At 41.7% G+C, this 24416-nt stretch overlaps 1 protein-coding gene across 1 annotated transcript in view; it reads right to left on the minus strand.

Moving 5' to 3' along the window:
- CCDC91 (coiled-coil domain containing 91) overlaps nt 1-24416 on the minus strand; it is a 132272-nt gene that overhangs the window by 41676 nt on the left and 66180 nt on the right. Inside the window, exon 8 of the mRNA XM_060253613.1 lies at nt 12424-12531. Within this exon, the coding sequence (XP_060109596.1) occupies nt 12424-12531 (108 nt within the window). The remainder of the gene's footprint in view (nt 1-12423; nt 12532-24416) is intronic.

The raw sequence follows: 24416 nt of genomic DNA on the forward strand, positions 1-24416 counted from the left end.
CTGGCTCATGAAAATGTATGTTAATATGCAAATTAACACTTTAAAGTAATATTTAATTAATATTTATACTAGTTAATATTTAAAATGTTAGATTATATTGTTTCAGCTGCAACTCTCTAACATGATTGCTCCCCTAGTATGAGCAAAGTATTTGCATATAAAATTGTTCGTTTTTAATCTCATTTCACCTTGCCCTCTGGTGAACTCTCACATGTGTGCACGATACCAACAGGCAATCTGTGACAGGGCAGCTCATGCTAAATGTGCTGTTTCTGCTCATAAAGTTCAATGCTCAAGATTCCTTGTTGCTTTCTGCCAAACAAAAAAGGAAGGAATAGAAAGAGAGCGGAATGACAGTCCAAAGAGCATTATTTGAACATGCTCTTTACCAAGTGTAGGTGTTTAGATCAAATGGAGATAACCAGGATGAAAGTGTTTGAACAAAAGGAGATTAGAACACGCTATAGTCAACTGAGTCCAGACAGAGTCCCTTGTTCAAAGAAATCGCTGAAAATGCTTACAAAAGCCTGCCAGACACAGGATTGTAAAATATAGCCAGTGTGTGTAGCAAGAGCCAGCATGATGTAGTGGTAGGAGCACTTTATTTATTTATTTATTGAATTTCTATTAAGATCTGGAAAACTCTGGTTCAAATCTCCAGTCTGCCAAGGAAGCTCAGTGGGTGATCTTTCGTCCAATCAAAGTCTCTGACAAACCTACCCTACAGAGTTGTGTGGATAAAATGGAGGTGAAGAGAATGTTGTTACTCACTTTGGATCCCCATCAGGGAAAAAGGTCGGGCATAAATGAAGCAAATAAAATATAAACAAACCCATAATGAGCACAGAGTAATTCCCCGTGGGTCTTATGCCTTCCTCTAAGTGGGCAAGACACCCAGCAGCTACTGCCACTGTCACCCACTGGGTGTGGATTCGACCCCAATAAATGATTTTAATATATTTTTTATAATTTATGGCTAGTTTTTCAATGGGAGATTCTCAAAGCAATTTACAGATTATAAATGTTAAATATAATAAAACAATTACAATTTGAAACCATTAACACTGTCAAATCATTCAACACCATCATCAACCATCATACAGCACTCTATAATCAAAAGCAAAGCCAGCAGCAATGAAGGGCAGATGTAATTACACATCAAAAGCTTGAACGAACAGAATGGGCTTCAAAGTCTTTTTAAAAACCATCGAAGCTTGAATTCCAGAGAGATCAGCAGGCAGCTGATTCCATAGTTGGGGGGCAGAGGCGGGGAGGATACATGAGGATACCAGTCTGATGCAATGCAGAATTTTAATAGGTCTGTGAACCTCAGTGAATAGGAAGGAGTGCAGGGGAGAAGATTTTATTATCTTTCCTGGGCTTATTTTGCCAAGGACTTTAAAAGCACTATTACTTCAAATGTAGCCCAGAAGCAAATTGGCAATCAGTATAGAGAACAGGTGTAACATGATCTGTGCAGCTCATTTACCAAATATTAGCTTGGCTGCTGTGCCGTGGACCACATGTAGCATCTGAGCTTCCTTCCAGCCCCGCATAGAGTACCCCAGAGGTTCTCAACGTAGCATGCAGAACAGCTTCCACCTGCTCTCCAGCCCCCTCATCTCCTTCCATCTACTACAGTGAAGTTACTAGTTGCCTGATGGATTTTTATCTTCGCTTATTGTTACAAAGAAAGAGTGGAAGAAGATGGCAAGGAGGAAAAAATGAGACGGATGGAAAGGGAAGGAGCTGCCATGGGGGGGGGAGTGGCCTGTGACCCACTTCCACCAACTTCCTGACCCACTTTTGGGTCATGACCCACTGGAATACACTGCAGCAGTTCAACTGGAAGGCGCACCACAAAAGCCAAATTCTGGACTAGGAAAGGGGACAAAGCAGATAAAACGTGGTCTTGGCCACAGATCCTGTTTGGATCTCTAAAAGAAGGCACAACCCTCACCATTTCATTACTGTGATCAGATGCCTGCCCAGAGATTAAATTTATTTATTTATTTAATCGATCAGATTTATATCCCACCCTCCTGTAATGGGCTCAGGGCGGCTAACAACAAATAAAAACAACATAAAATATTAAAAACAAAATATACAACAAAATCATTTCCATTTTAAAGTCATTAAAAGTCCAAGATGCACATTGGTGTTCTAGTTATTCTGATGTTTCTGGTTTCAGTTATGTTAGTTCAGTGAGACTGTTGGTGCTGTGGAATAATTGGCACCTCCCCATAACCGTTAAAAGCAAGTCTGAACAGTTCAGTCTTACAGGCCCTGTGGAACTGTGGCAGGTCCCGCAGGGCCCTGATGTTTTTGGGGAGGGTATTCCACATAGTGGGGGCTATTACCGAGAACGCTCTGGCTCTGATGGTGGACAATCGAGCTTCTTTCAGTCTGGGGATCTTAAGATTTTGGGACCCTGAACACATTGCTTTCTAGGGTATGTATGGGGAGAGGCGGCCCCGAAGGTAGACAGGTCCCAGGCCATATAGGGCTTTAAAGGTTATGACCAGGCAACTAGTGTAACATTTTGCTTTGCCGACTTCTTAAGAAACTGGATACCATCTTCAAATTGATGACAACCCATTCAATGACTCTGTATGATCTCTCCAAGCAATTTAATACAGAATGTCTTTTAAAAGCTTCAGAGACAGAATAAATTCCTTGAGATCCCATGTCAGTTCCCAAACACAGGAATAATTGTACCCCAAGATCACACTCTGGACACATAGCAGAATCAAGACATCATGCTTGTGCGGATCAGTCACTGGGTCTGCACGGATTATCACAGGTCCAATTTTATCAAAAGCCACTGAAGTACAGGATAATAAACAGGATCATACTCCCTTTTATCCATTTCCTGAAGAAGACAGGGCAACCAAAGTAGCCAATGCAAATGTTAGCCTAAGCCAAGACAGAATCAACCAGTGCAACCAAAGTAGTCAGTGCAAATATCGGCATGAGCCAAGACTGAATTTGATTCATATAATCCTTTTAATCAAGAAGTATTTGAAAGACGTTGCTTATATTTAATCGTTCTTCAAGAGGGCATCTGTGCATGCACACTGATGGGATTTGCATCTAAGAAGAGTACAATCTTGGAAACTTCAAGAGCAACAAAACAGTCACCAAAAATTCCTCTCCCCCAGGACATGGGACAGAACGCACATGCTCCTGGAGGAGGAAGTCATGCCTCTCCTGCCAAGTTCCATGGCCACACTCAATCTTCTGTGAGAAAGCTGGATGGGTTGTATGAATGCACAGATGACCATCTGAAGAACCATTACATGTAAACAACTTGCCCTTACTACTTCATGGTCTTTGTGTATCACGCTGGCAGGTATAGACTAGCAAGGTGACCTACTTCGGGGTATGTGCAGGTGTCTAGGAGAGACTGCAGGACAGCTCAGCCAAAAGAAGTGTCCATATATGTCCTGGTATCTAAGGTGCAGTGCTCAATAATGGAAGAAGGGTGCATCTGCACTAAGTGGAGAGCTAGTTCTGATGCCCCTCTTGAAGAGCAGATGGCAACAGGAAAGGCTGTCTTTTGTGAAAGTCATTTTAAGGTTACAAGTTGCAATGGGCTTAAAAGGATTTCCTTTCAGTTGCGTGAGGACAAGCTGGAGATTCCACTCAGGAATAGGAGGCAGCACTGGAGGGTCAAGCTGGAAGAGGCCCTGAAGAAACTGCTTTATCATCTCTTGAGAAAAGATGGAATGACCTTGAGCCAGGTGAGAGACAAGTATGTGAGAGTGAGAGACCAAAGATGGAGAAGGGACTGTGGTGCAAAGGTTACTAAACATTTATTTAGTTGTCTTAGATGTCTCCAAATCCCCTCCTCTCTTTGTGCCTCTTTAATGACTGACAAAATATACCTTTGGAACTGGTGTGTGTGTGTGTAGGTTACATCACCACTTTGCACTCTCCTGCTACAGAGGCACCCAGCAAGAATGACCTGACAAAGTGCTTTCCGCTACTAATCTTCCTTGCTGTGGTTTCGGCTGCTGGCCTGCCAAGCAAAAGTCATGCTGACAGTCGCCGAAATTTGGTGCTTCTGTGAGACTTTTCCATTAGTTGGGCAACAGGACACAGGTTGAAAACAGCAGACAAGGCTCTGTGGGGAAGGTGGAGGAAATGGCAAAGAGCCGAAATCGGCATCTTGCCAACAGAAACCAGGACTGAGGGCTGCTTTGCAGGCTGCATCCTGGATTTAAAGTAACCAGAGTTAAACTAAGCTGTGGTTTCAGTGGCAAAATGGAAACAAATTCATTATTTCTTGGAACTCTAGACATATTAGTATACTGCTACATTTATCTTTTTAAATTTTGAAAATGTTACTAAAGTATTTGAAAATAAGCTGTGGAGAATTGTTTTGAATGCATACACAACGCAGGCGAAAGCTCAAACAAAAAGCATTGCATTAGGACAACAATTTGTTCCAGGACGTAAAGGAAGACTATATAGTATTCATTCACCAATAGTAAAAAGTAAATCAAATACATTGTAAAAATTAATCTCAAATAACAGTCACAGATGTAGATGTAGGTTTTTTTGAACAACAGCTCTAAATGAAAACATTTGATGCACAGTCAAATATAAATATAGTTCCTGTGGCTTTTCCTGATTCCTGTAAAAAAAAAAAATCAAAAGAATAAGAAAAAAATATTTTCTTTCCTGGAATGTGACTCAGAGAAGATACCGTAAACAGATTTAATCATGTCCACAAGTGGTTACAATTTCTTTTATATTAAGTCTGTGTCTGAAGCTTCATGGCAAAGCAGTCTTCAGATACCCGGTTACATTGTCACAGAAGCTTCTCAGAACGTCTCTATTCTGCTAATATACTGCTCAAGTGCAAGGTATCCACTGTTAAATCTACGCTTGTAGCCCTTGACATTCCAAGGAAGCCAGCCGTGTTCTGAACGGGACCCAAAGGTCTGTGGGCTCAGTTGTGGAACTAACTAGGGCCCACGTTATATCTGCACGGTCATTTTCACTAATGGTGCAAAGTGCTCAGCTACACGGTTTGCAACCATGGTCAGAAGCAGGTTCCCAAACTGATATATGGGCTGGCTGTTAGCACAGACATGATACCATTATTCACTCTGAAGCTGAAAGGGAGCAGGAAATGATAAGGGAAGTGGGTGAAAGGTGTGCGAATTCACAAGACTCTTGCTATTATTTAAATGCCTCTGAAATTGAAGGGGGAGGGATGCTGTGCGAGGAGGAAAGACTGCACGAGCTCATTAAGCCAGCTTAACATTAGGCAGTGTTAATTTTTGAACTTTTGAGCTATTGGAGGAGGAAGAACTGCCAATGAACAATGTCAAGAATCGCACCCTTCCCCCAGATGGCTACATCAAATAAACCAGCATATTAGTCCACTTTGTTGGAAAAATTGTGGGTCTCCGGGAACATTTCTGCATTGCTGGTGGGAGTGTCCAGTTATTTCTCAGTTCTGGAATGATATCACTCAACAAATCTCCAAAATCACTTCACAGTCATTTTCAATGACACCAGAATTAATGCTCCTAAATTTGTGGGATGATTCTTCTCATGCAGTCTCGCACAAAGAGTTGACCATCATACTTATAGCGGCAGCAAGAATTACTATTGCTTCAGTATGGAAATCTCCCTTGCCGCCATCATTAAGAGTCTGGTATGATAAAGCTTGGGATCAATTTATCATGCATAAAATTGCGACCTTTGTGAACCACAACTTTTCGAATTCAGAAAGTACTCATATCAAGTTTAGATCTATCTGGGCCCTGATTTTAAATTTTGTGTCAGAACAATGTATTCTTCCTTCCAACTGCACATCATTCTTGGCTTCATTTTTAGTTGCTTGAAGTCTGAGAGGCGCATGTCAGGGTATACTATTTGGTTGGCTCATATTTAGTTATTATTTCTCTGTTCATGCTATTTTATGCAGCGTATCTTTGGACTATTTTTTTGCAATGCTATTGAATGATATAATTTTATGCTCCTCATGTGCATTTGTAAGTTCAAGATCTTTGTTTTTAATATAGATTTATTTATTTTTAAAAAGAATCCTATCTTATTATGGGCCTGCTCTCAACTGTGCAATATTTCTGCTTCTGTAATTCTAGCATTTCTTGCATTGTTTCACATGTCATGTGCAATACTGACGTCTTGTTTCAGACTAACATTATGCAATCTGCCTTCACTCTCAGTGAGATAGGCAGACTATACATGATAAATAAATAGAACAATACTTTTAGTAAACATGTAAGAACACTTGACTCTGGATGAGTTGTGGGAAAAGATGGATTTTTGATCAGACTAATTTCTGGACTAAATTAAATCCTTAAGAGCATATTTACTTAGATGCCATTGTTTTCAAGAACACTAAATGACAGCAGCTTCAACCCAGAGCTCTGGCCAAGCATGCGGCCATTTTGCAGGCTACCCCATCAAACAAGGTTTTTTAAAAATAGACTTTTTAAAAAAATATATCAAATGTTTACATATTTAAACATTACAAATATATTAATTTACTGTAGACTAACACATTAATTTAAAACATGCTGACCAATACTGAGTTTAACAGTTCAACAAAATTTTCTGTGCAAGGGTGTCTGTGCATCAAAAAGTTTAAAAAGAAAGTATCAAAATTGGTGATTTTACATTCTGTACTTAATCTAGCAGAACTCTACACATGAACAAAATGTTTAAATGTTTATATTCTGTGTATTTTTATTTGAATCTATTATGCCATTAAAGGTTTGGTATGGTAACAAAAATTCAGCCTTTCCTTTCTGCTGGTAAATTCAGATTAAAATTTAGGACCTAATTTTTTTTTTATTTCCCCTCCAAATTTCAAAAAGAATGAATTAATTTCAAAGATACCAAATGACTGGGAGCGATATGAACCTTAAAAAAACAAACAAAGTTATTCCTAATGATCGTGTCCATTATTTTAAATTGGTAATGTTACATCATTTGGGCTAATTGGACTACACCAGAAAAGAAATATGGAATTAGCAACGCACAACAAGAATGACAAGTTTAAGTCATGGAAGTCAATTAAGATTAATGGTCAGAAGCCCTCCTTCAGACGTTAGTTGGGTTGTACCTGGCGGGGACTCCTTCCTTAGTCATGTTTGCTACAAAGCTATGTTAACATATTTTAAGTACCAACTACTTTGTCCTGTTCGTTTGTGCTTTTTATCATATAAGAGTGTAACAGTAGTTGTCCATCTATGCCAACAGGTCCATCTACTCCAGCATTCCATCATGTGTAACAGGAAACCATACATCCCAGAAAGACATACAAGCAAGGCACAGAGGCCAAGCCTTCCTCTGCCACTGCTCTGGTACTCTGAACACAGAGTTTCGACTTAAATCTGGTACCCTGGTACTCTGAACACAGAGGTTCGACTTAGTCTCTGTGGCTAACAGCCATTTGATGGACCAATCTTCTAGGAATTTGTGTCCCTTTTCCCTCAGTACCAAATTTGGAGAGAACAAGTACCTTATTGAGGGGGCATGGCATCTATGCTCACCGGTGGTCTTTGGAGTTCCCTTCTTTTATGCTATCCTGAACTACTTAAAAATCTGACAATTTATGCACACTCTATTAAATTCTTTTCACAGATATACAGTATTCAGACAGAGTATGTAAATGTAGATCTGGTCAGCTGGAGCCCTTATAACGTATTTTATTGGAGTGTGACATCTAGACTGACTTGAGAGTCTCAATAGGTTATGTGAATTTACCATCTAAAAAAAATCATTTTTCCTCATAAATGAGGATTGGAAAACTAACTTAGCAATTGCTGAATATTTAGCTGTAGTGATTGCCTGTAAGAAGGCTGGATCTCGAGCTGTTTAATACCTTTGAGTAAAAAGAACAGTTAAAAAAGTGTCTCTTTCAAAATTATCCATCAACTTAATTGGGTGTCTTCAAGTTCTAGTATTCTGCAGTGTTTGCATTATGAGGAAAGGCTAAAGGAGCTGAGGAAATAAGTTGGGGCTTTGTCCCGTTCCGGCTGAGACGGGCCTCCGCCGGGAGCCCCCCCCCGCACCGCCTGGCTGAGACAGGACTCCACCGGGAGCCCCCCCCCCCTGCGGCCCCAACATACCTCGCGGCCCATCCGCCCGACATGCCCACCAGAGCAGGGAACCAGCGTGCCTGACCCCAGGCTAGGGAGGAGTGGCTGAGCCGCCGCGGCAGCCGCGGAGGGGAGAAAGCAGGAACAACGCCCTGCGAAGTGGGTGGAGGAGTCAGGGATAGCAAGCTGCGGCGGCTGGCGCCACCATGCCCAGACACAGCCACAACGTCCCAACCCGCTCAGCCACCACATGAAGAACATGCCCCAAGAAGCCCTTCCACAGCGTCCTCGCTTATAAGCGGGGGCGGAGCTAACCGGGGGTGGGACGTGGGAGGAAGGGAGGGGGCCAGGGGAAGGTTAAAAGGCCAAAAGGCTGAGAGGACAGGGAGGAAGCAGGCTGCTGCAACAGAAGGGCTGCCGAACGAGAGAGAGGAAGGAGCCCATGCACAGCCGGGGAGGACACGAGCACAGAGGGGTGAAGTAACCCAGCTCTGTCCTCCCACATTCTGAGACCTTTGGGAAGCCTAAACGGGTCCAGGCCCAAGCCAGGCCACCAGGGGAGCAGCGGCCATGGCGGGGCGTGATGGGGGCCAGCAGGGGCGTGACAGGCTTTTTTGTTATGAGAAAAGACTATGGGGAGGGGCGAACATTCAACTTCTCCATACCATGCTCAATTTCCCAAACCTCTGCTATGCGCGCACAAAACCAAATAGTCTCCCAAATCCTTGCTTCTAACTCTAAACATTCTGATTGCTCTTTTCTACACTTTTTCCATTGTTACAATATTTTTTTTGAGTTACGGTGGTTACACTGTAGATATGCAGTGCTTTATCTGTAGAAAAAGCTCAGAAGCAGCTCATTTGTGTCTTAGGACACACCACCTGGCCTGGGAGCATGTGGCTGCCACATGGTGGGACAGGGCAGCTGGAGCACTGGCCGGCCCAGGTGGAGCTCTGCACTTATGGGCTCCGGCAGAAAAAAAAAAGCCTTGGATATGCAAAAGCATTATAATACAAGCCATCTAGTTTTCTATCCCTTTCCTGATAATCCCTAGTGAACAAGTTACAGTTAATTTTTTCACTGAACTACTATGACAACTCCAGGATTCCTCTTCTGTCTGTCATCAGCATATTTAAAATTTAGGACTGTTTGCATATTGCACTTAATATGCATCACTGCACACTTATTTGTCACACTGTTGCCTACTCACCCAATTTGGAGAGATCCTTTTAGAACTCTTCCCAATCTGCTTTCATTTGTATTATCCTTAACAATTTGGTGTCATCTTCAAACTTGGCCACTTTGCTAATCCCCAATACCAGAGCACTCGCAAATTAAAGAGCATCTATCCCAATGCCAATGTCCATGGAATACCACTAGTTACTTCCCTACAGTACAAGAACTAAACAGTCAATTATTCCTACTCTGCTTCCTGTCATTTAAATAGTTTCTAATCCACAGGATGACCCATCCTCTTAGCCAATGACAGCTAAAGTTTACTCAACAGGCTTTTGGGGAGGGACTTTGGGATTCCAAATATATGACTACTCAATCACCCTGGGTCACATGTTTGTTTAAAGTCTTTCAAAATGAGACAGAATCTCTCCTTATGGAAGCCATGCTGATTGGGCTTGTTCTATGTTTTTAATAACATAGATTCAAACATGGACTCAAATAATAATAATAAATAATAACATGGATTCAGATCTTCTATTAAGCTCATTCATTAAGAAAAACCCTCAATAAATGTAGTGGACCATGAAGTAAAGACAAAGAGGTACATTTCTCCTCAAACATGATTAGTTAACATTTTGATGGATTATGTGCACTGTCTCTGCAGTTCAGCGAATTTACCACCATAGCATCCAAGGAAAAAAGATTTCTTCCCTCAAATGGATGTACCCATTTCTACTATTCTGTTTATACAAATCCCTGCTAGCCATTGCTCCAGATTATGCAAACAATTACAGAATCATAAAATTATTGACTTAAAACAGCTGTAAGAACATAAGAAGAGCCTTGCTGGATCAGACCAGTGGTCCATCTAGTCCAGCATCCTGTCTCACACAGTGGCCAATCAGTTCCTCTGGAGGGCCAACAAGTAGGCATACAAACTGAGGCCTTCCCTGGTGTTGCCTCTTGGCTCTGGATTAGCACCTCTGAATGTGGAAGTTCCCCTCAGTCACCATGGCTAGTAGCCACTGAGAGACTTGTCCCCATGATAAGCCATTTTTGATCTCTCTCTAGAGAGCCAGTTTGGTGTAGTGGTTAAGTGCGTGGACTCTTTTCTGGGAGAACTGGGTTTGATTCCCCACTCCTCCACTTGCACCTGCTGTAATGGCCTTGGGTTAGCCATCGCTATCACAGAGGTTGTCCTTGAAAGGACAAAGGTTGTCCTTGAAAGGACAGCTGCTGTGAGAGCCCTCTCAGCCTCACCCTCCTCACAGGGTGTCTATTGTGGGGGGAGAAGAAAAAGGAGATTGAGTCTCTGATTCAGAGAGAAGGGCGGTATATAAATCTGCAATTCTTCTTCTTCTAACACTGCAAAATATACCAAGTGGATCATAAATATATGTAAACCCTTAACCTTCTTCAGCTTCCTATCATGGCATCCAAAACACGACCATAAAATAAAGTTTCTTGGGTGGATTTTAGAATGTGTTTTACAGTGCCCTGATTTTGTCTTCAAAACCAACTGTCATTAGACAACTAACATGAAATGAAAAATACAACTAATAGAAGCACAAGTGCATGTTATTAAATCATCAGAGTAGTTTTAACTGTATCAGCATTATAGAAAGAAAATTTATTTCAATTTTCTGGAAATGGAAATTTCTTGATCATTGTGCATTTTGGCAAAAACTCCAAAATAAACTTCTCAATGAGACCAACAGCTTTTATTATCCTTGTGGGGACTTTTCCTTATTAATTGGAAGAGGCACCCAAGTTTCATTACAAACTGCTTGTAAAACATTTCTCCATTTTAAAAGTTGTTCTATTTGTGTCCACACTAGGGATGGGCATGAACCAAACCATAAATCATGATTTGTGCTAAAAATGGCCGATTCATGGTTCATTCTGAGCTTGTTCGTCTGATCCCGCTGCACCTGGATAAAAAACAAACTGGTTTTTTTCCTTGGCTTGTCGTTTGGTTCATTTGCTTTGTTTTTCTACATAGCCTGGTGCTGGCATGTGCATTTCTGTTCAGTTTCCAGTTAAACTGACTAGAAGTGGAAGTTCTGCTCCGGCGGCCTGTGCTTCTGGTCAGTTTCACCGGAAACTGAACAGAAGCGCAGGGGCCAGGAGAGTGGAGCTCCAGCATATAGTCAGTTTCCAAGCTTCCTGGGGGTGAAACGACTGGAAGCTGCAGGGGGGCTTCCCTTTCTTCCCCAGCTTCTAGGAAGCAGCTTACTGAGAGCACCTGCTTTGGGGGACTGTAGCTCGGCCCCCCAAAATCCAATTTACACCAAATTTGGAAAGCTTGTAGTCCGCTGAAGAATTTGCCATGAGTTTGGCATCCATAGCCCACATGGAGGTCATTCTACACCTTCCTGCATCAAACAAACCAGAGACCCATGAATTATTCAGGAACTTGAAAAAAACACGAAATGAACTGAATCAGAATTTGGGCAACCCAACAAACCAGTAAGCAAAATGAATCACCATTTTCGTGTTCTGTGCCCATCCCCAGTCCACACATACATAACAAACAATTTTTATACTGATGATTAGTGGTTGTTAGGGCAACCAGCAGGAGGGTTCGGGCTAAGGATGTGAGAGATTGTGATGACAGTGCATCATTTTCAGGGAAAAGCTGGAAGTGATGTAGGGTAGCTCTAGGAAGTGCTGGAAACTTGGTGGTAAATCCAAAGCATTTCCAGGAATTCCAGCATATGTCACTTCCAGCTTTTCCTCAGAAGTGATGTGGCAAAACAGCTGAAATCACCTTTCTAAAAAGAATTTACTCCTGCCACTGCTCTGAGCAAAAGTGGGCAACTAAGGCTGCCAGTAGGAGGTCTGGTGGCCTAGAAGTAGTCAGTCCCCACCCCCACCACACAAAGTACTTGAAACAAGATATAAAGAAAAGAAGATATAAACAAGATATTGGATAAAATATGACCAGTGCACAAGCTAGATACTTATATGGCATGTTTCTAACAGCAGACAGTCATGCTGCACAGAAAATACTAATGGAATGGAGGGAAGTTTCAAAAGCAGACTGTGATGTAACAGAGGGGAGGGGCACAATGAAAGAAAAGGCCATTGGGAGAGTTTACATAGCTATTTGAACCCTGGTCAAGATATACATACTTTTATGGCAAAACAGTCCACTTACCTGAGCATTAAGGAGTTCTTCACACTTATGTGCTTGTTTTTCTATTGCAGATACATACTGTTTTTCAACAGCCTCTTCTCGCTGCTGAACCGTGGACTGCAGCAAGGCCTGAAACGAATAATACAGCAGTCAGGCATAAATTGTATTTATTTATTTAATTTCTAGCCCACTCTCATGAAACTGGTTCAGACCAGGTAACAACAATTCCAACTATATAATAAAACCTTCTAAAGTACAACTTGAGTTAATAAATAGCGATAAAATTGATAAAACAACAGTATACAGTTTATAATTTAAGATGATGTATTCAAACATATGGGCTGTATAAAATATCTGGAGAAGGGAAGAAAGGGGGAAAGTGGGGAGGAAAGGAAGGAGAGGGAGGCCAAAACTTATCAGGTAGGTAGGTGCCAATACTGCCCTCAACCATAGGCCTGGTGGAACAACTCTGTATTGTACCAAATCCTGCATGGGCCTGATCTCTTCTGGAAGAGTGTTCCACCAGGCTGGAGCCAGAGCCAAAAAAGCCCTGGCCAAGGACAGCTGGATCCTCTTTGGGCCAGGGACCACCAGCAGATTTTGGTTAGTCAAGCAAAGCGCTTTACGGGGGACATACCAGGAAATGTGGTTCCTAAGGTATGTTAGTCTCTGACTTTAAAGGGAGTAGACACTCTGCCTGTCATTAGAATTTTTTTTCCTGACACATCTTCTATTAAGCAACATTTGCAAGCAACTGAAATTTAATACTGAAGTACATCCATGGATCAGATATACAGGACACCTCAGACAAATATTGATATCTTTTATTTTTTCAGTAAGCGGAATTGCTCAAGATGGTCTTCAAGTTTCCCTACAGAATTGTCTGTATAAAAGACCCATAAGAAATAAGGAAGGTGAGCAGTACTGTGAAACATATCCAGTTCAGTTGGACCACACAAGATGAAAAGTATAGGAAAGCCAGTGGGGAAGGGGGGGGGGGGTAGAAGCCAGACATATTTCACTGGCTGACAAAGCTCCACATCCTCTCAGCACACTGTTAGATCCCCAGGGCCAAGCATGATCTTCACAACCACAAGTCAAGTAAAAGCAGATGGAAATTATGAGTTATTTGAAAATATAGAACCAGTGCCCCCAAAATAGTTCTTGATCCCTTGAAGAGACTGGGAATCAGAAGTGTGAAAAGCAGAGGGGAGAAAACACACAAATATACAAAACACAATACCAAAATATAGATATAATTAGAATTGTTGTATTGGGGGGGGGGGGGAGGGGAGAGATCCAACCACCGAATGAAATTAAAAGAGAATCCAGATTAATATTGTATCCACCCATTTCATTTACATTTTTACCAAATTCTCTCATCCTTCTACAACTGGCATTGTGTGATCTTCACTTTAAATACCATGGTGCCATATTTTCCCCTAAAAGATGTGCTATATGCATGCAACGGATATAATATTCTGCATGAAAAAAAATCAGCCTTTAAACAAATCTGAGTACTGAACTGTTTACAATTAAAATTATGCTAAAAGCAGCTTCCTTTATACAAAACAGAATTTTGGCATGCACGAGCAAGCAAGCAAAGTATTCCAAACCTCTTAAAATAGATTTTTATTTTGAAAAATAATAGACAGGCTCGGTGGGAAGCATTAAGCAAGATCCTGCATATATGCAAAAAGTCTGGAATAGAAATTTTGTTTTTGAACTATTCATCAACATTTTCCATGTATGTGGTGCTGCAAATGTACTACAACTGCAGAAACATTAGAAGTAGGGATGGGCACAAACTGATCTGTGGACCCAATTTCATCATGGACCAGCCAGTTCATGGTCCATTTGCCCAGTCTGTGCATTTGCAGTTCTGATGGACCGCTCACAGACCATGATTTTTTAAAGGTGGTCCATTTGGTCCGCTGGAGTGGTCCATGGGAAGTGAGCTAGCTCACTGGCATCATGCCACCCAGAAGTGGGCTCAGAAGGAATTTAAATGCTTTTTGAGCCCAATTTTAGGTCCCCATGGGCCTCATGACCCATGAAAAGGTTTGTGAATTGGGAAAGTCCGTGGAAGTTCACGGGTCATGAAATTAATGAACCATGAACCTGCATGGACCTCCATTTTTCCAGTCTGTGCTCATTCCTAATTAGAAGTCTTGAAATACAACAGCAATTAAACTGGGTAGTGCCTGGGTGTGCTACACTACAGAGCTTCCTTAAACCAGCACACTTACTGCTGGAGCAGAAATTAACTTAGTTTTGCAAACATTAATATAATTAGAAAAGGCTCGTGTAACCCACCAGCAAATTTGAAAAAAGTAGAAAAATCGCAATTGTCATAGTAATTGCCATAACATTAAGTATCTGCGTTTGTTCCCCAACAACAAATTAACAGGGCTCTTAACTAGCAAATTCCAGGTGATCTAGTGGTGGAGCCTGGGGAAGGTGTAGCTTAGGGGAGGGAGTTCAGTGGTGTGTAATGCCAGAATTCAATCTCTTCTGCTCCTAGGTCCCATCTGGAGGTTAGCAACCCTACAAATAAATTAACGATCATATAAAAGAAATCTCATTTCTTCATTTCAATGAAGGCTTTACAAACCTAACAGTCATGGTTCTAATCCCAAATGTGCAGGTGTCATGGGTACTAGAAAAGAGCGCAGTAATGCAATACATTCAAAGCTTAACTTTGTTTTCCTTATTGAAATTCTATTGTTTAAATCAGTTGCTCTCACGGGGTTTTTAGGAATTTTCTGTTAGCTGCTTGGGTCCCCTCTGTGAGAACAGTAGCATATAATGAATGAAACTAAACTGCCGATCTATACTGCTAACAAAGCTGCAAGACTGCTAATATTCTTCAAGTTTGATGGGCCGGGTTAAGATCATCACACAGCTGCAACATCATCTTCAAATGAGCTCATACTCCATAGGTGAATTTAATAAATTCAATAAGTGATTCTGTATGATGCTTGTTATTGAATGAATTCATTAAGTGAAACTGTATGACGCTTGTTTCCAAACCATGGACAAGATCCATGGTAGCAGTATTTCCAGCTCATGTAGAAGCCCCCCTCCCCATGGTACCATTTCAGAGTAGCATGTCATGAGCAAAGAATGGCTGATGTCAGAAGGAAAAACTGTTCTATCGTGTACTTGGTACACCTTGGAGCTTCGCCAGCTGAAACAGGGGCTCAGACGACTAGAGAGACGGTGGCGGCATACTCGTGACGAAGCGACAAGAACATCCTATAGAACGTTTATGAAGTCTTATGAGATGGCAGTCAAAGCCGCAAAGAAAGATTACTTTGCGGCCAGGATTGCATCTGCAAATTCGCGCCCGGCACAATTATTTAAGATAATTGAAAATTTGACCAATCTGCCCCAGGGCAGACCAAATATGAGAGAATTGGAAATAGGCTGTGAGGCTTTTGCGAAATTTTTTGCAGATAAAATCTTCTCACTCCGCCAGGACTTTCCCGCCACATTGGATGCAGAACAAGAACCCGGGGCTCCGTGCCTGTCTTCTGAAGTTATCCTGGATCACTTCGACGCGCTCAGTCTTGGGGAAGTCGACGAAATTCTCTCAACTGCACGCTCTACAACCTGTGATCTCGACCCATGCCCCTCATGGCTAATTAAATCTTGCCAGAGGGAGCTTAGATATCCTATACGGGATATCATAAATAGATCCCTCTTGGAAGGGCAATTCCCAACATCTTTGAAAGAGGCTATGGTCCGCCCTCTCTTAAAAAAGAGTACAGCAGACCCGGCCGAATTGGCGAATTATCGACCGGTCTCGAACCTACCATTTTTAGGTAAGGTTTTAGAGAGGGCAGTAGCGTCGCAGTTGCAGGGCTTTTTGGATGACACTTCCGCCTTAGACCCCTACCAGTCCGGCTTTCGTCCGGGTCATGGGACGGAGACAGTGCTGGTCGCCTTGATGGATGACCTCCAGCGGCATCTGGATCGAGGCGGCGTGGCGGTGCTGATGTTGTTAGATCTGTCGGCCGCGTTCGATACGGTCGACCATCAGCTACTGGCCCGCCGGCTCGCCGACACAGGGATAAGGGGGTTGGCTTTACAGTGGCTTTCCTCCTTCCTTGATGGACGGGGACAAAGGGTGGCAATTGGGGGGGAGCTGTCCCGGAGGCACCCCCTAGTGTGTGGGGTGCCACAAGGGGCAGTTCTCTCTCCGATGTTATTTAACATCTACATGCGCCCCCTTGCCCAGATTGCCCGGAGGTTTGGGCTTGGGTGCCATCAATATGCAGATGACACCCAGCTCTATCTATTAATGGACGGCCGACCTGACTCCGTCCCAGAAAGCCTGGACCTAGCATTGCAAGCCGTGGCAGGTTGGCTCAGACTGAGCGGGCTGAAGTTGAATCCAACGAAGACAGAGGTCCTTTGCTTGGGTCGCGGTGCCCTGGGAAGGGAAATCCCCTTGCCGATTTTTGACGGTGTGCTGCTGAAAGCGGCACATAGGGTCAAGAGCTTGGGGGTTCTTCTGGAGCCTTCACTATCAATGGAGGCACAGATAGCGGCCGCTGCCAAGTCCGCGTTCTTTCATCTCCGACGGGCGAAGCAGTTGGCCCCCTTCCTAGAGCGCCGTGACCTAGCAACGGTGATCCATGCTACGGTCACCTCGAGACTGGATTACTGCAACGCTCTCTACATGGGGCTGCCCCTGTGCCGAACTCGGCGGCTGCAGCTGGTGCAGAACGCGGCGGCTAGGCTGTTGTTGGGACTCCCAAGATGGGAGCACATACAGCCGGGGCTGCGCGAACTGCACTGGCTGCCAGTGGGATACCGAGTTCGTTACAAGGTGCTGGTTATCACCTTTAAAGCCCTATATGGCCGAGGACCTGCCTACCTGAAGGACCGTCTCTCCCCATATGAGCCCCAAAGAGCATTGCGGTCGGCTGGAAAAAACCAGCTGACCGTCCCTGGGCCAAGGGAGGCCAGATTGAAGGCCACCCGAGATAGGGCCTTCTCTATTGCTGCTCCACTGCTGTGGAATCAACTCCCGGTAGAGGTGCGGGCCCTGCGGAGTTTGGAACAGTTCCGCAGGGCCTGTAAGACCCACCTCTATAAACTAGCCTTCAACCAATGATAAACTAGGAAATGCCTCTAAAAAAGTGCTCTTGGTTACTGAATTTTATGGAATTATTGAAGATCGAATGTTTTAGCACCATTGTAATTTGTAAATTTTAACTTGTAATTTGTCTTAACTTGGATTTTATTTGCAATTTATGTAATCTGATGTATAATGTATTTTATGTTGTAAGCCGCCCTGAGCCTGCTTTGGCGGGGAGGGCGGGATAGAAATTAAAAATTATTATTATTATTATTATTATTATTATTATTATTATTATTACTTCGTAACTGCAAAGAAACACCTTTATGTATAGACTACCATTTCAGATGTAGATCTACAACACCCTTATTGTGTGAAGCAACCCTTTTGTATAGAGAATACGGATTTCCTGAGTAGCCCTGCTGGGAAACCAAATCGGAGATCTGGAGCATTAGTTAGGTATCTTGGAATCTAGCATTCATTTCAGTTTAGCTCTTGTAGTTAAGTGGAAGGGAGTAAGAAGCTTAAGAGAACATCTTCTGAAACACCAGGCACTAAAGAGAGGGCTGAAAAAGAGAGCAGAAATGGCCTCTGAATTGTAATGCACATCTCTTCATACAAGTCAGTCATCACTCATAACCAATATCCCCCAAATTTTGCGTGATTTTCAGTTCTACTATTGAGCAGAGTACTTCCATCATGTAGAATAGTTATTTATTTATTTGTTTTATTTATATCCCACCCTCCCTGCCGAAGAAGGCACATTTTTTCTACTTCACCCTTTCTCCAGCAGTGCCTAGATAATTAAAAAACAAAAACTGATCCCCAGAATCATTGGAGCCCAGTGACCAAAATTTGAAGCAATATGAAGGGCTGCTGTAAAGAGGAGTAAATAGGGCAACATGACATTTCCTTGTTCTTTTACCTGGTTTCTGCTTCTTTGTTAGAACAAAAGTGGGTAGTAGTGTTCCCCAATTCCCAGGCAGGTCTCCCATGAATCTAAGCATCACCCACTGGGAGGTCTCTAGAGGCTATTAGAACAGGGGTGGGAGGGAAAACTCATAAAGCATGCCAGATTATCTGCTCTAAAACCAGCTCTATTTTCTCTGCTACTGCTTAAACTGCTGCCAAGTGTAGTTTGTGTCTATACTTTATTAAAAACACTGTTGGCTTTTTCTCATCCTCATGACTGTCCAGAAACATGTTTTTTGAATACAGAATATTATCATTGTAGTACACATTGATATTGCTGGGTATTTTCACATACTCTTTAGGCATTGGATTCTCTCTGGAAATAAGGTGCTGTAGAAAGGAAAGGAACACAAAACCTATTGTGGAAATGGATGTAATCCTTACATGCCAAAGCAAATGACCACACAATCCCAACTGTCCTCTTTATAAGCACTTTGAAGCCAAGCAACAATTGTCTGCTTGTAAAGTGAAATTTCTATATGCCTATCCCACAGTGAGATGTCCATTCCTATCAATCATACTGCCAGGTCCCGTATCTCTACTTGTAACAATGGCAAATCAGTTGGCATTCATTTTTAAGGAATATGGCTCATTTCCAACTGGGTATATTTACAACTGCCTGAAGAGTTATCCTAATTTCATGGGGAAAAAAACCATTTTGCATCCAAAAGAAAACTGTCAAGATGGACAAATCTATTAATTCATCCCCACAGAGTAATATGATTCTTGAGAATAGGCATACCAGTCTATAATGGCTCAGTGTTAAATAAAGTATTTGAGAATGTTCTGAAAAATTATAATAATGCAATTCAAAATAACAGATAATCTAGAATAATGGCTCGATTCATATCCTGTTTGGTAATACAAGACTTCCTTCTTCCAATGTACTTAGTCTCCATTTTATTATAATAAGCAGACCAGAAAAAGGACTAAGAAAAAAAAGAAGAGAAACATTTAACGTCCAAACTGATGGTGACTGACTAAACTTGGCTCTGGAAGCAGCTCTTAAATTTCCAACTTGGCACCACCTTCAATAGCTTTGCTGGCTAATCAAAGATAAAACGTTGCCAAGTTTTAAATCTCATACTACAGTCTATAGCTACATACTGGTTTATAGATCAGGAAAAGAAATTGATAGTTTGATTTGTTGTGTGAGTTAAAAAAGATCTCCTCTGATCAATGTGCCAATGTTATGACTTAGGTAGAAAAAAGCAATTATATTTAGTCTTGAAGGGGGCGGGGGGGAACACACACAAATATAACCCAACCAACTATCTGGAATGCATTTCATTTCTTCTGCCATATTCCAATCTCTCTAAAGACCAGTTACATGCATTCAGCTGTTCCACAAACATTACATTTTAAGACACAAACTTATGGAGACCATTACAATCAGTTCCATGTCCAGGTTTGTATCTTATGTAGTGCTAAAAATGTATCATGGTCTGGCAGAATGCTAACATTCCACTCTTGTGGTTCGCACTGTTATACGGTGTAAGCCAAGTTGAAGAGTTTCATGGAGCTCTCACATTTTTCAAGAAGCACTTCTCCAGCATCAAGGGCTACCCGCCTCTGATTGACTCCTAAAGAAGCTTAGTCAGGAAACAAGCCCTTCACTGAAAATTTAGTATTTGTTCCTATCATTCTTCCCATGTAGAGAGGTACAAACTCAGGATGTCTGCTTCGAAAAGATGAAATCTAGTTACACAAGGCCAAAAATGAGATATAATTTTTTTTCAAGTCCAATACAACATCTGCAACATCATGTATTGCATAGGTGAAAGATCTTGCATGGAATTTCGTATTGCGGAATTTTGTATTGCTTCAAGCCACAATAAATTTTAATTAAGGCAGTTCATACGGTTAATGGTGAGTTCCAAGTGCTGAATAATGAACTGAGGAGATATCACATGCACAAATGAATCAGGTCACTGATTTTAAAAGATGTGATGGAAATTCACATTAATGCAAAGACACAGGAATAGTTTTTCGATTTTGATTTAATTATCAGGGTTGCTATCTCTATGATACTACAACAGCCTGCAGAAAAGAGGTCTGACATATTACAGATAGATACTAAGAGAGCAATCTTCAACATATCTCCTTGCTATTCAGTCCTATGCTATTCAGTGGGGCTTGTTCCCGGGACAGTGTGCTTTGGATTACAGGGTCTATATGCGATACTGATAAATGACGGACAAAATAAAATATCAACAGGAAGAAGAGAGCTAGGTCCCTGTCTACCAACATAATAGCCTTCTCTATCACAAAACACACAGAAAGGAGTAGATGCTGAGCAGGTCTAATGAGGGACTCTTACTTTCAGTATTAATAAGTACAAAGTCAGTAGGCAACTAAGCAGTAGGGAAGCTTTTAAAATACAAATGATGATCTGAAAACCAACATAAAACACAGTGACAACTAACAGAAAGCAACACAAGGCTAATACTTATCCTGTTTCTCAAATTTAGCATGGAAGGATGCAAATTCATTGGTTCTGGAAGCATTGGGTAGGGACGGTGGCTCAGTGGTAGAGCATCTGCTTGGTAAGCAGAAGGTCCCAGGTTCAATCTCTGGCATCTCCACTAAAAAAGGGTCCAGGCAAATAGGTGTGAGAAACCCTAGCTTGAGACTCTGGAGAGCCGCTGCCAGTCTGAGTAGACAATACTGACTTTGATGGACCAAGGGTCTGATTTAGTATAAGGCAGCTTCATATGTTCATAAAATGGGATTAAGACAGACAAAAGTAGTTCTTCACACAGGCAGTCCTATTCTTGCAATTTTAGAGATAGGTTATGATAAAACAACAAAAATGCTGTTAAATCAATCAAATCAAATATTTACCTATGCATAATCATAACATTAAGCAGCTGCCTATTTAAAATAAATTAAGCACATAGCAAAAATAATTAAGGAGCAACACAGAACCATTAGATGGCCAGAATTAATTGAGAGATAAAGGAGAATATAATTTCAACAAAATATTACCAAAGGATTAGAGACAACATAAACCATCTTCACTTGGCCCTTAAAACTGTCTTCCAGGATCACACAACTATGTTTACAAGTGTCATTGGTTCTGTCATGCACTACAACAGCTAACTCCTCCAATAGATTCTCTACCAGCCTACCCAGGCAACACAGGTAGCAGCTGAAGGATTAGACTGGTATGTCCCAAAGATACTCAAAAGCCTGCCTTGTTTCCAATAATCACAATAATTACTGGACAAAAAAGTCCAAGTCCTTTAAGTTCTTTTGTGCAGAAATACAACATAATTATAGATCCAGTTTTTCTTGGGTACAGATGCCCAAGTAAGGAGAAGGCTAAAAAAAATATGGGTGCCTATTTCCAAACTCTGGAAAAGCGAAGGGAAGACAGCAAGGTAAAAGGAAGAGGCTGCTTGGAAGGCTGGTTCCAAAAAAGGCTGAGCAACAACAATTATTGTCTGCATTCAGCTTATCCAGCACCCCCACCCCCCTGCATGTTAGAAAGGCAGATGGGACCTTAGAAAGATACACAATAATCTTCACAGCTTTCTCAGCCTGGGAGCTTGCAAGAACTGCAAATGCCCCGCCTTCATCCATCACTCAGATATATCCCTCCACAATACAACTTTGCTTCTTGGTATCAAAGCTCACCCCCTTTCTGAGATCAGTGATGAGCTGTTCCTCTTTTGCGCTTGCCATGGAGACTGGGCATTAGAAGATTTAATGGAGATAAAGCAAAATATTAAATGTCCTGAGGAACCAACAATTTAAACCAACACAATAAAACAGTGGCACAGCAACACTAATAAGTCCTTCAATCATTCAAGTCATGGTCAAAAGTTAACAGTAGCCAAAATCTACAAACTACATATAATTAGATCATTGTGCCAACTATCTGTTTAGTGCATATCTTTGGGATGGAAATTTCCAGAAATTTTAAAGTGCCCCCCGTCAAAATTTCCAGGAAATTTTGAGGGAAACTGAAATATATTCTAAACTTCTTTCTGATTTAACAAAAAATGCATCATGTATAAAACTACTTTAACTTATAGCACACACTATTTAGTATATTAATGTAATTTGGAAACATACATGTGTTCTCAAAGATTTCAGGTTTTCACGGCTGGTAATATCATTAGGGTTTGCAGAATCTTTCGGGATCAAGTGCCGTGTTCTACTGGAGAAAGTTTTCCTTCCAGACGTTTCGTTCTCAGCTGCGGAGAACATCCTCAGTGGCGTTGCAGCCGGAGCAGGCACTCAGACCTTCTTGGCTGCTGTGCATTGAGATCATTGTGCACAGCAGCCAAGAAGGTCTGAGCACCTGCTCCGGCTGCAACGCCACTGAGGATGTTCTCCGCAGCTGAGAACGAAACGTCTGGAAGGAAAACTTTCTCCAGTAGAACACGGCACTTGATCCCGAAAGATTCTACAAACCCTAATATACATGTGTTCTCTTTTTATATGAAAAACTGCAAGGAGAAAGACCTTGGGCCAGTTACACGCTCTCAGCCTAACCTACCTCAGGCTTCTTGTAAGAATAAAATGCAGATGAGAATGAGGTAAGGAGTTTTGGGTCCTCAATTTGGAGAAAGGCGGGATATAAATGAAAGAAATAATATTTGCATATTAAGTTAAACTACATACCACTGAAAACACAGAATGTTATTATCATTAAACATATTATAGCATACATTTTCATGATCTACATCTTGAGTATGAAAACCCTGCCTTACGAAGCACCTTATTCATTCTGAAAGATAGAATACTCCACAGGAGCCTTCCCCCAGTGCTCCCCAAGTTCTCCCCCACCAAACATAACAAACACTGCCCAGCAGATAAAGCTACATCAGTATTCTTGCTTGAAAAACACTTTAATAAATTGTACCACTTTCGTATTTTTCAGGATTTAACATTGTCGTATTAAAACAGAGGAAAGGCGAGATGACATTGACCCAGCTGAAACCAATCCAGATGATACTCAACAGATTGAAACTTGTTGGGACTGGAAGCAACTTCTGTTTGCTGAATGAAGAGTTTATCCATATGTTCAAGAAGTTGGAATTACTTTGAATCTTCGTTCAAGAAAAACAAACTTTAGTTTCAGCCTCCACAACAACAAAAAATTAAAACATGGGAATCCAAACTTGGCAATGTTCTGAAGTCTTACACTCACTTTTTATTTTTAGAAAGGATGTATTAATTTACAGTTGGATGAAACACAAGGATTTTTTTTTTTTTTTTTTAAGTTTGTCCCTACCTACTTATTTTAAAAGCAGTCTTTTAAGAACAATCCTAAACTCGGTAGATGAATTAGTTTTAATTTTCAGGAAGGAACAAAACATATTCACATAAAACACTAGCATATATAGAATATATATGTTCCCATCCTAGCCACCAAGAGGATATTAGGAACAAAGCAAGGTGGCCACAGAGCAGAGAGAGTAAAACTACCACTGCCCACAGTGGTCGCCCAGGCAAAGAGAAAGCTGGCTATGCTGGAGGTGGCAATGGTTTCACTTCCCTTTACTTTGGCAATCTCAGTCTTCAGCCCAACCTGCTATGCCCTACACAAGCAGAACGGGAAGTCATTTCCCTTATTCCAGGTACTTGCTGGTTAAGGTTCAACAATGGTGGGGAGCAGGGCTTTTTCTGAAGATTAAAGATAGGCCACACCCCTGACAATATATTAGGCAACACCCGACAGCATATTAGGCCACACCCCTGACAACAAGACAGCCCAAACAGCATTCCTGTGAGTTCCCGCTCAAAAAAGACCCTGGTGGGGAGAGACAACCTTACATGTATAAAGGTACTTTGGTAATTTAAAAGTCTGTTCCATACTTAATATTAATAGTTCTATTAGTCCTACTCCACTGGCTGGCCCTATGGGGCGATCCAGCTCTGCTATAACATAAATTTATTTTATTTACTATCTTTGGTTCATATAAAATGTGCCCAACTGAGC

The sequence above is a fragment of the Heteronotia binoei genome, chromosome 14, assembly GCF_032191835.1.
Source record: "Heteronotia binoei isolate CCM8104 ecotype False Entrance Well chromosome 14, APGP_CSIRO_Hbin_v1, whole genome shotgun sequence".
Taxonomy (NCBI): Eukaryota; Metazoa; Chordata; class Lepidosauria; order Squamata; family Gekkonidae; genus Heteronotia; species Heteronotia binoei.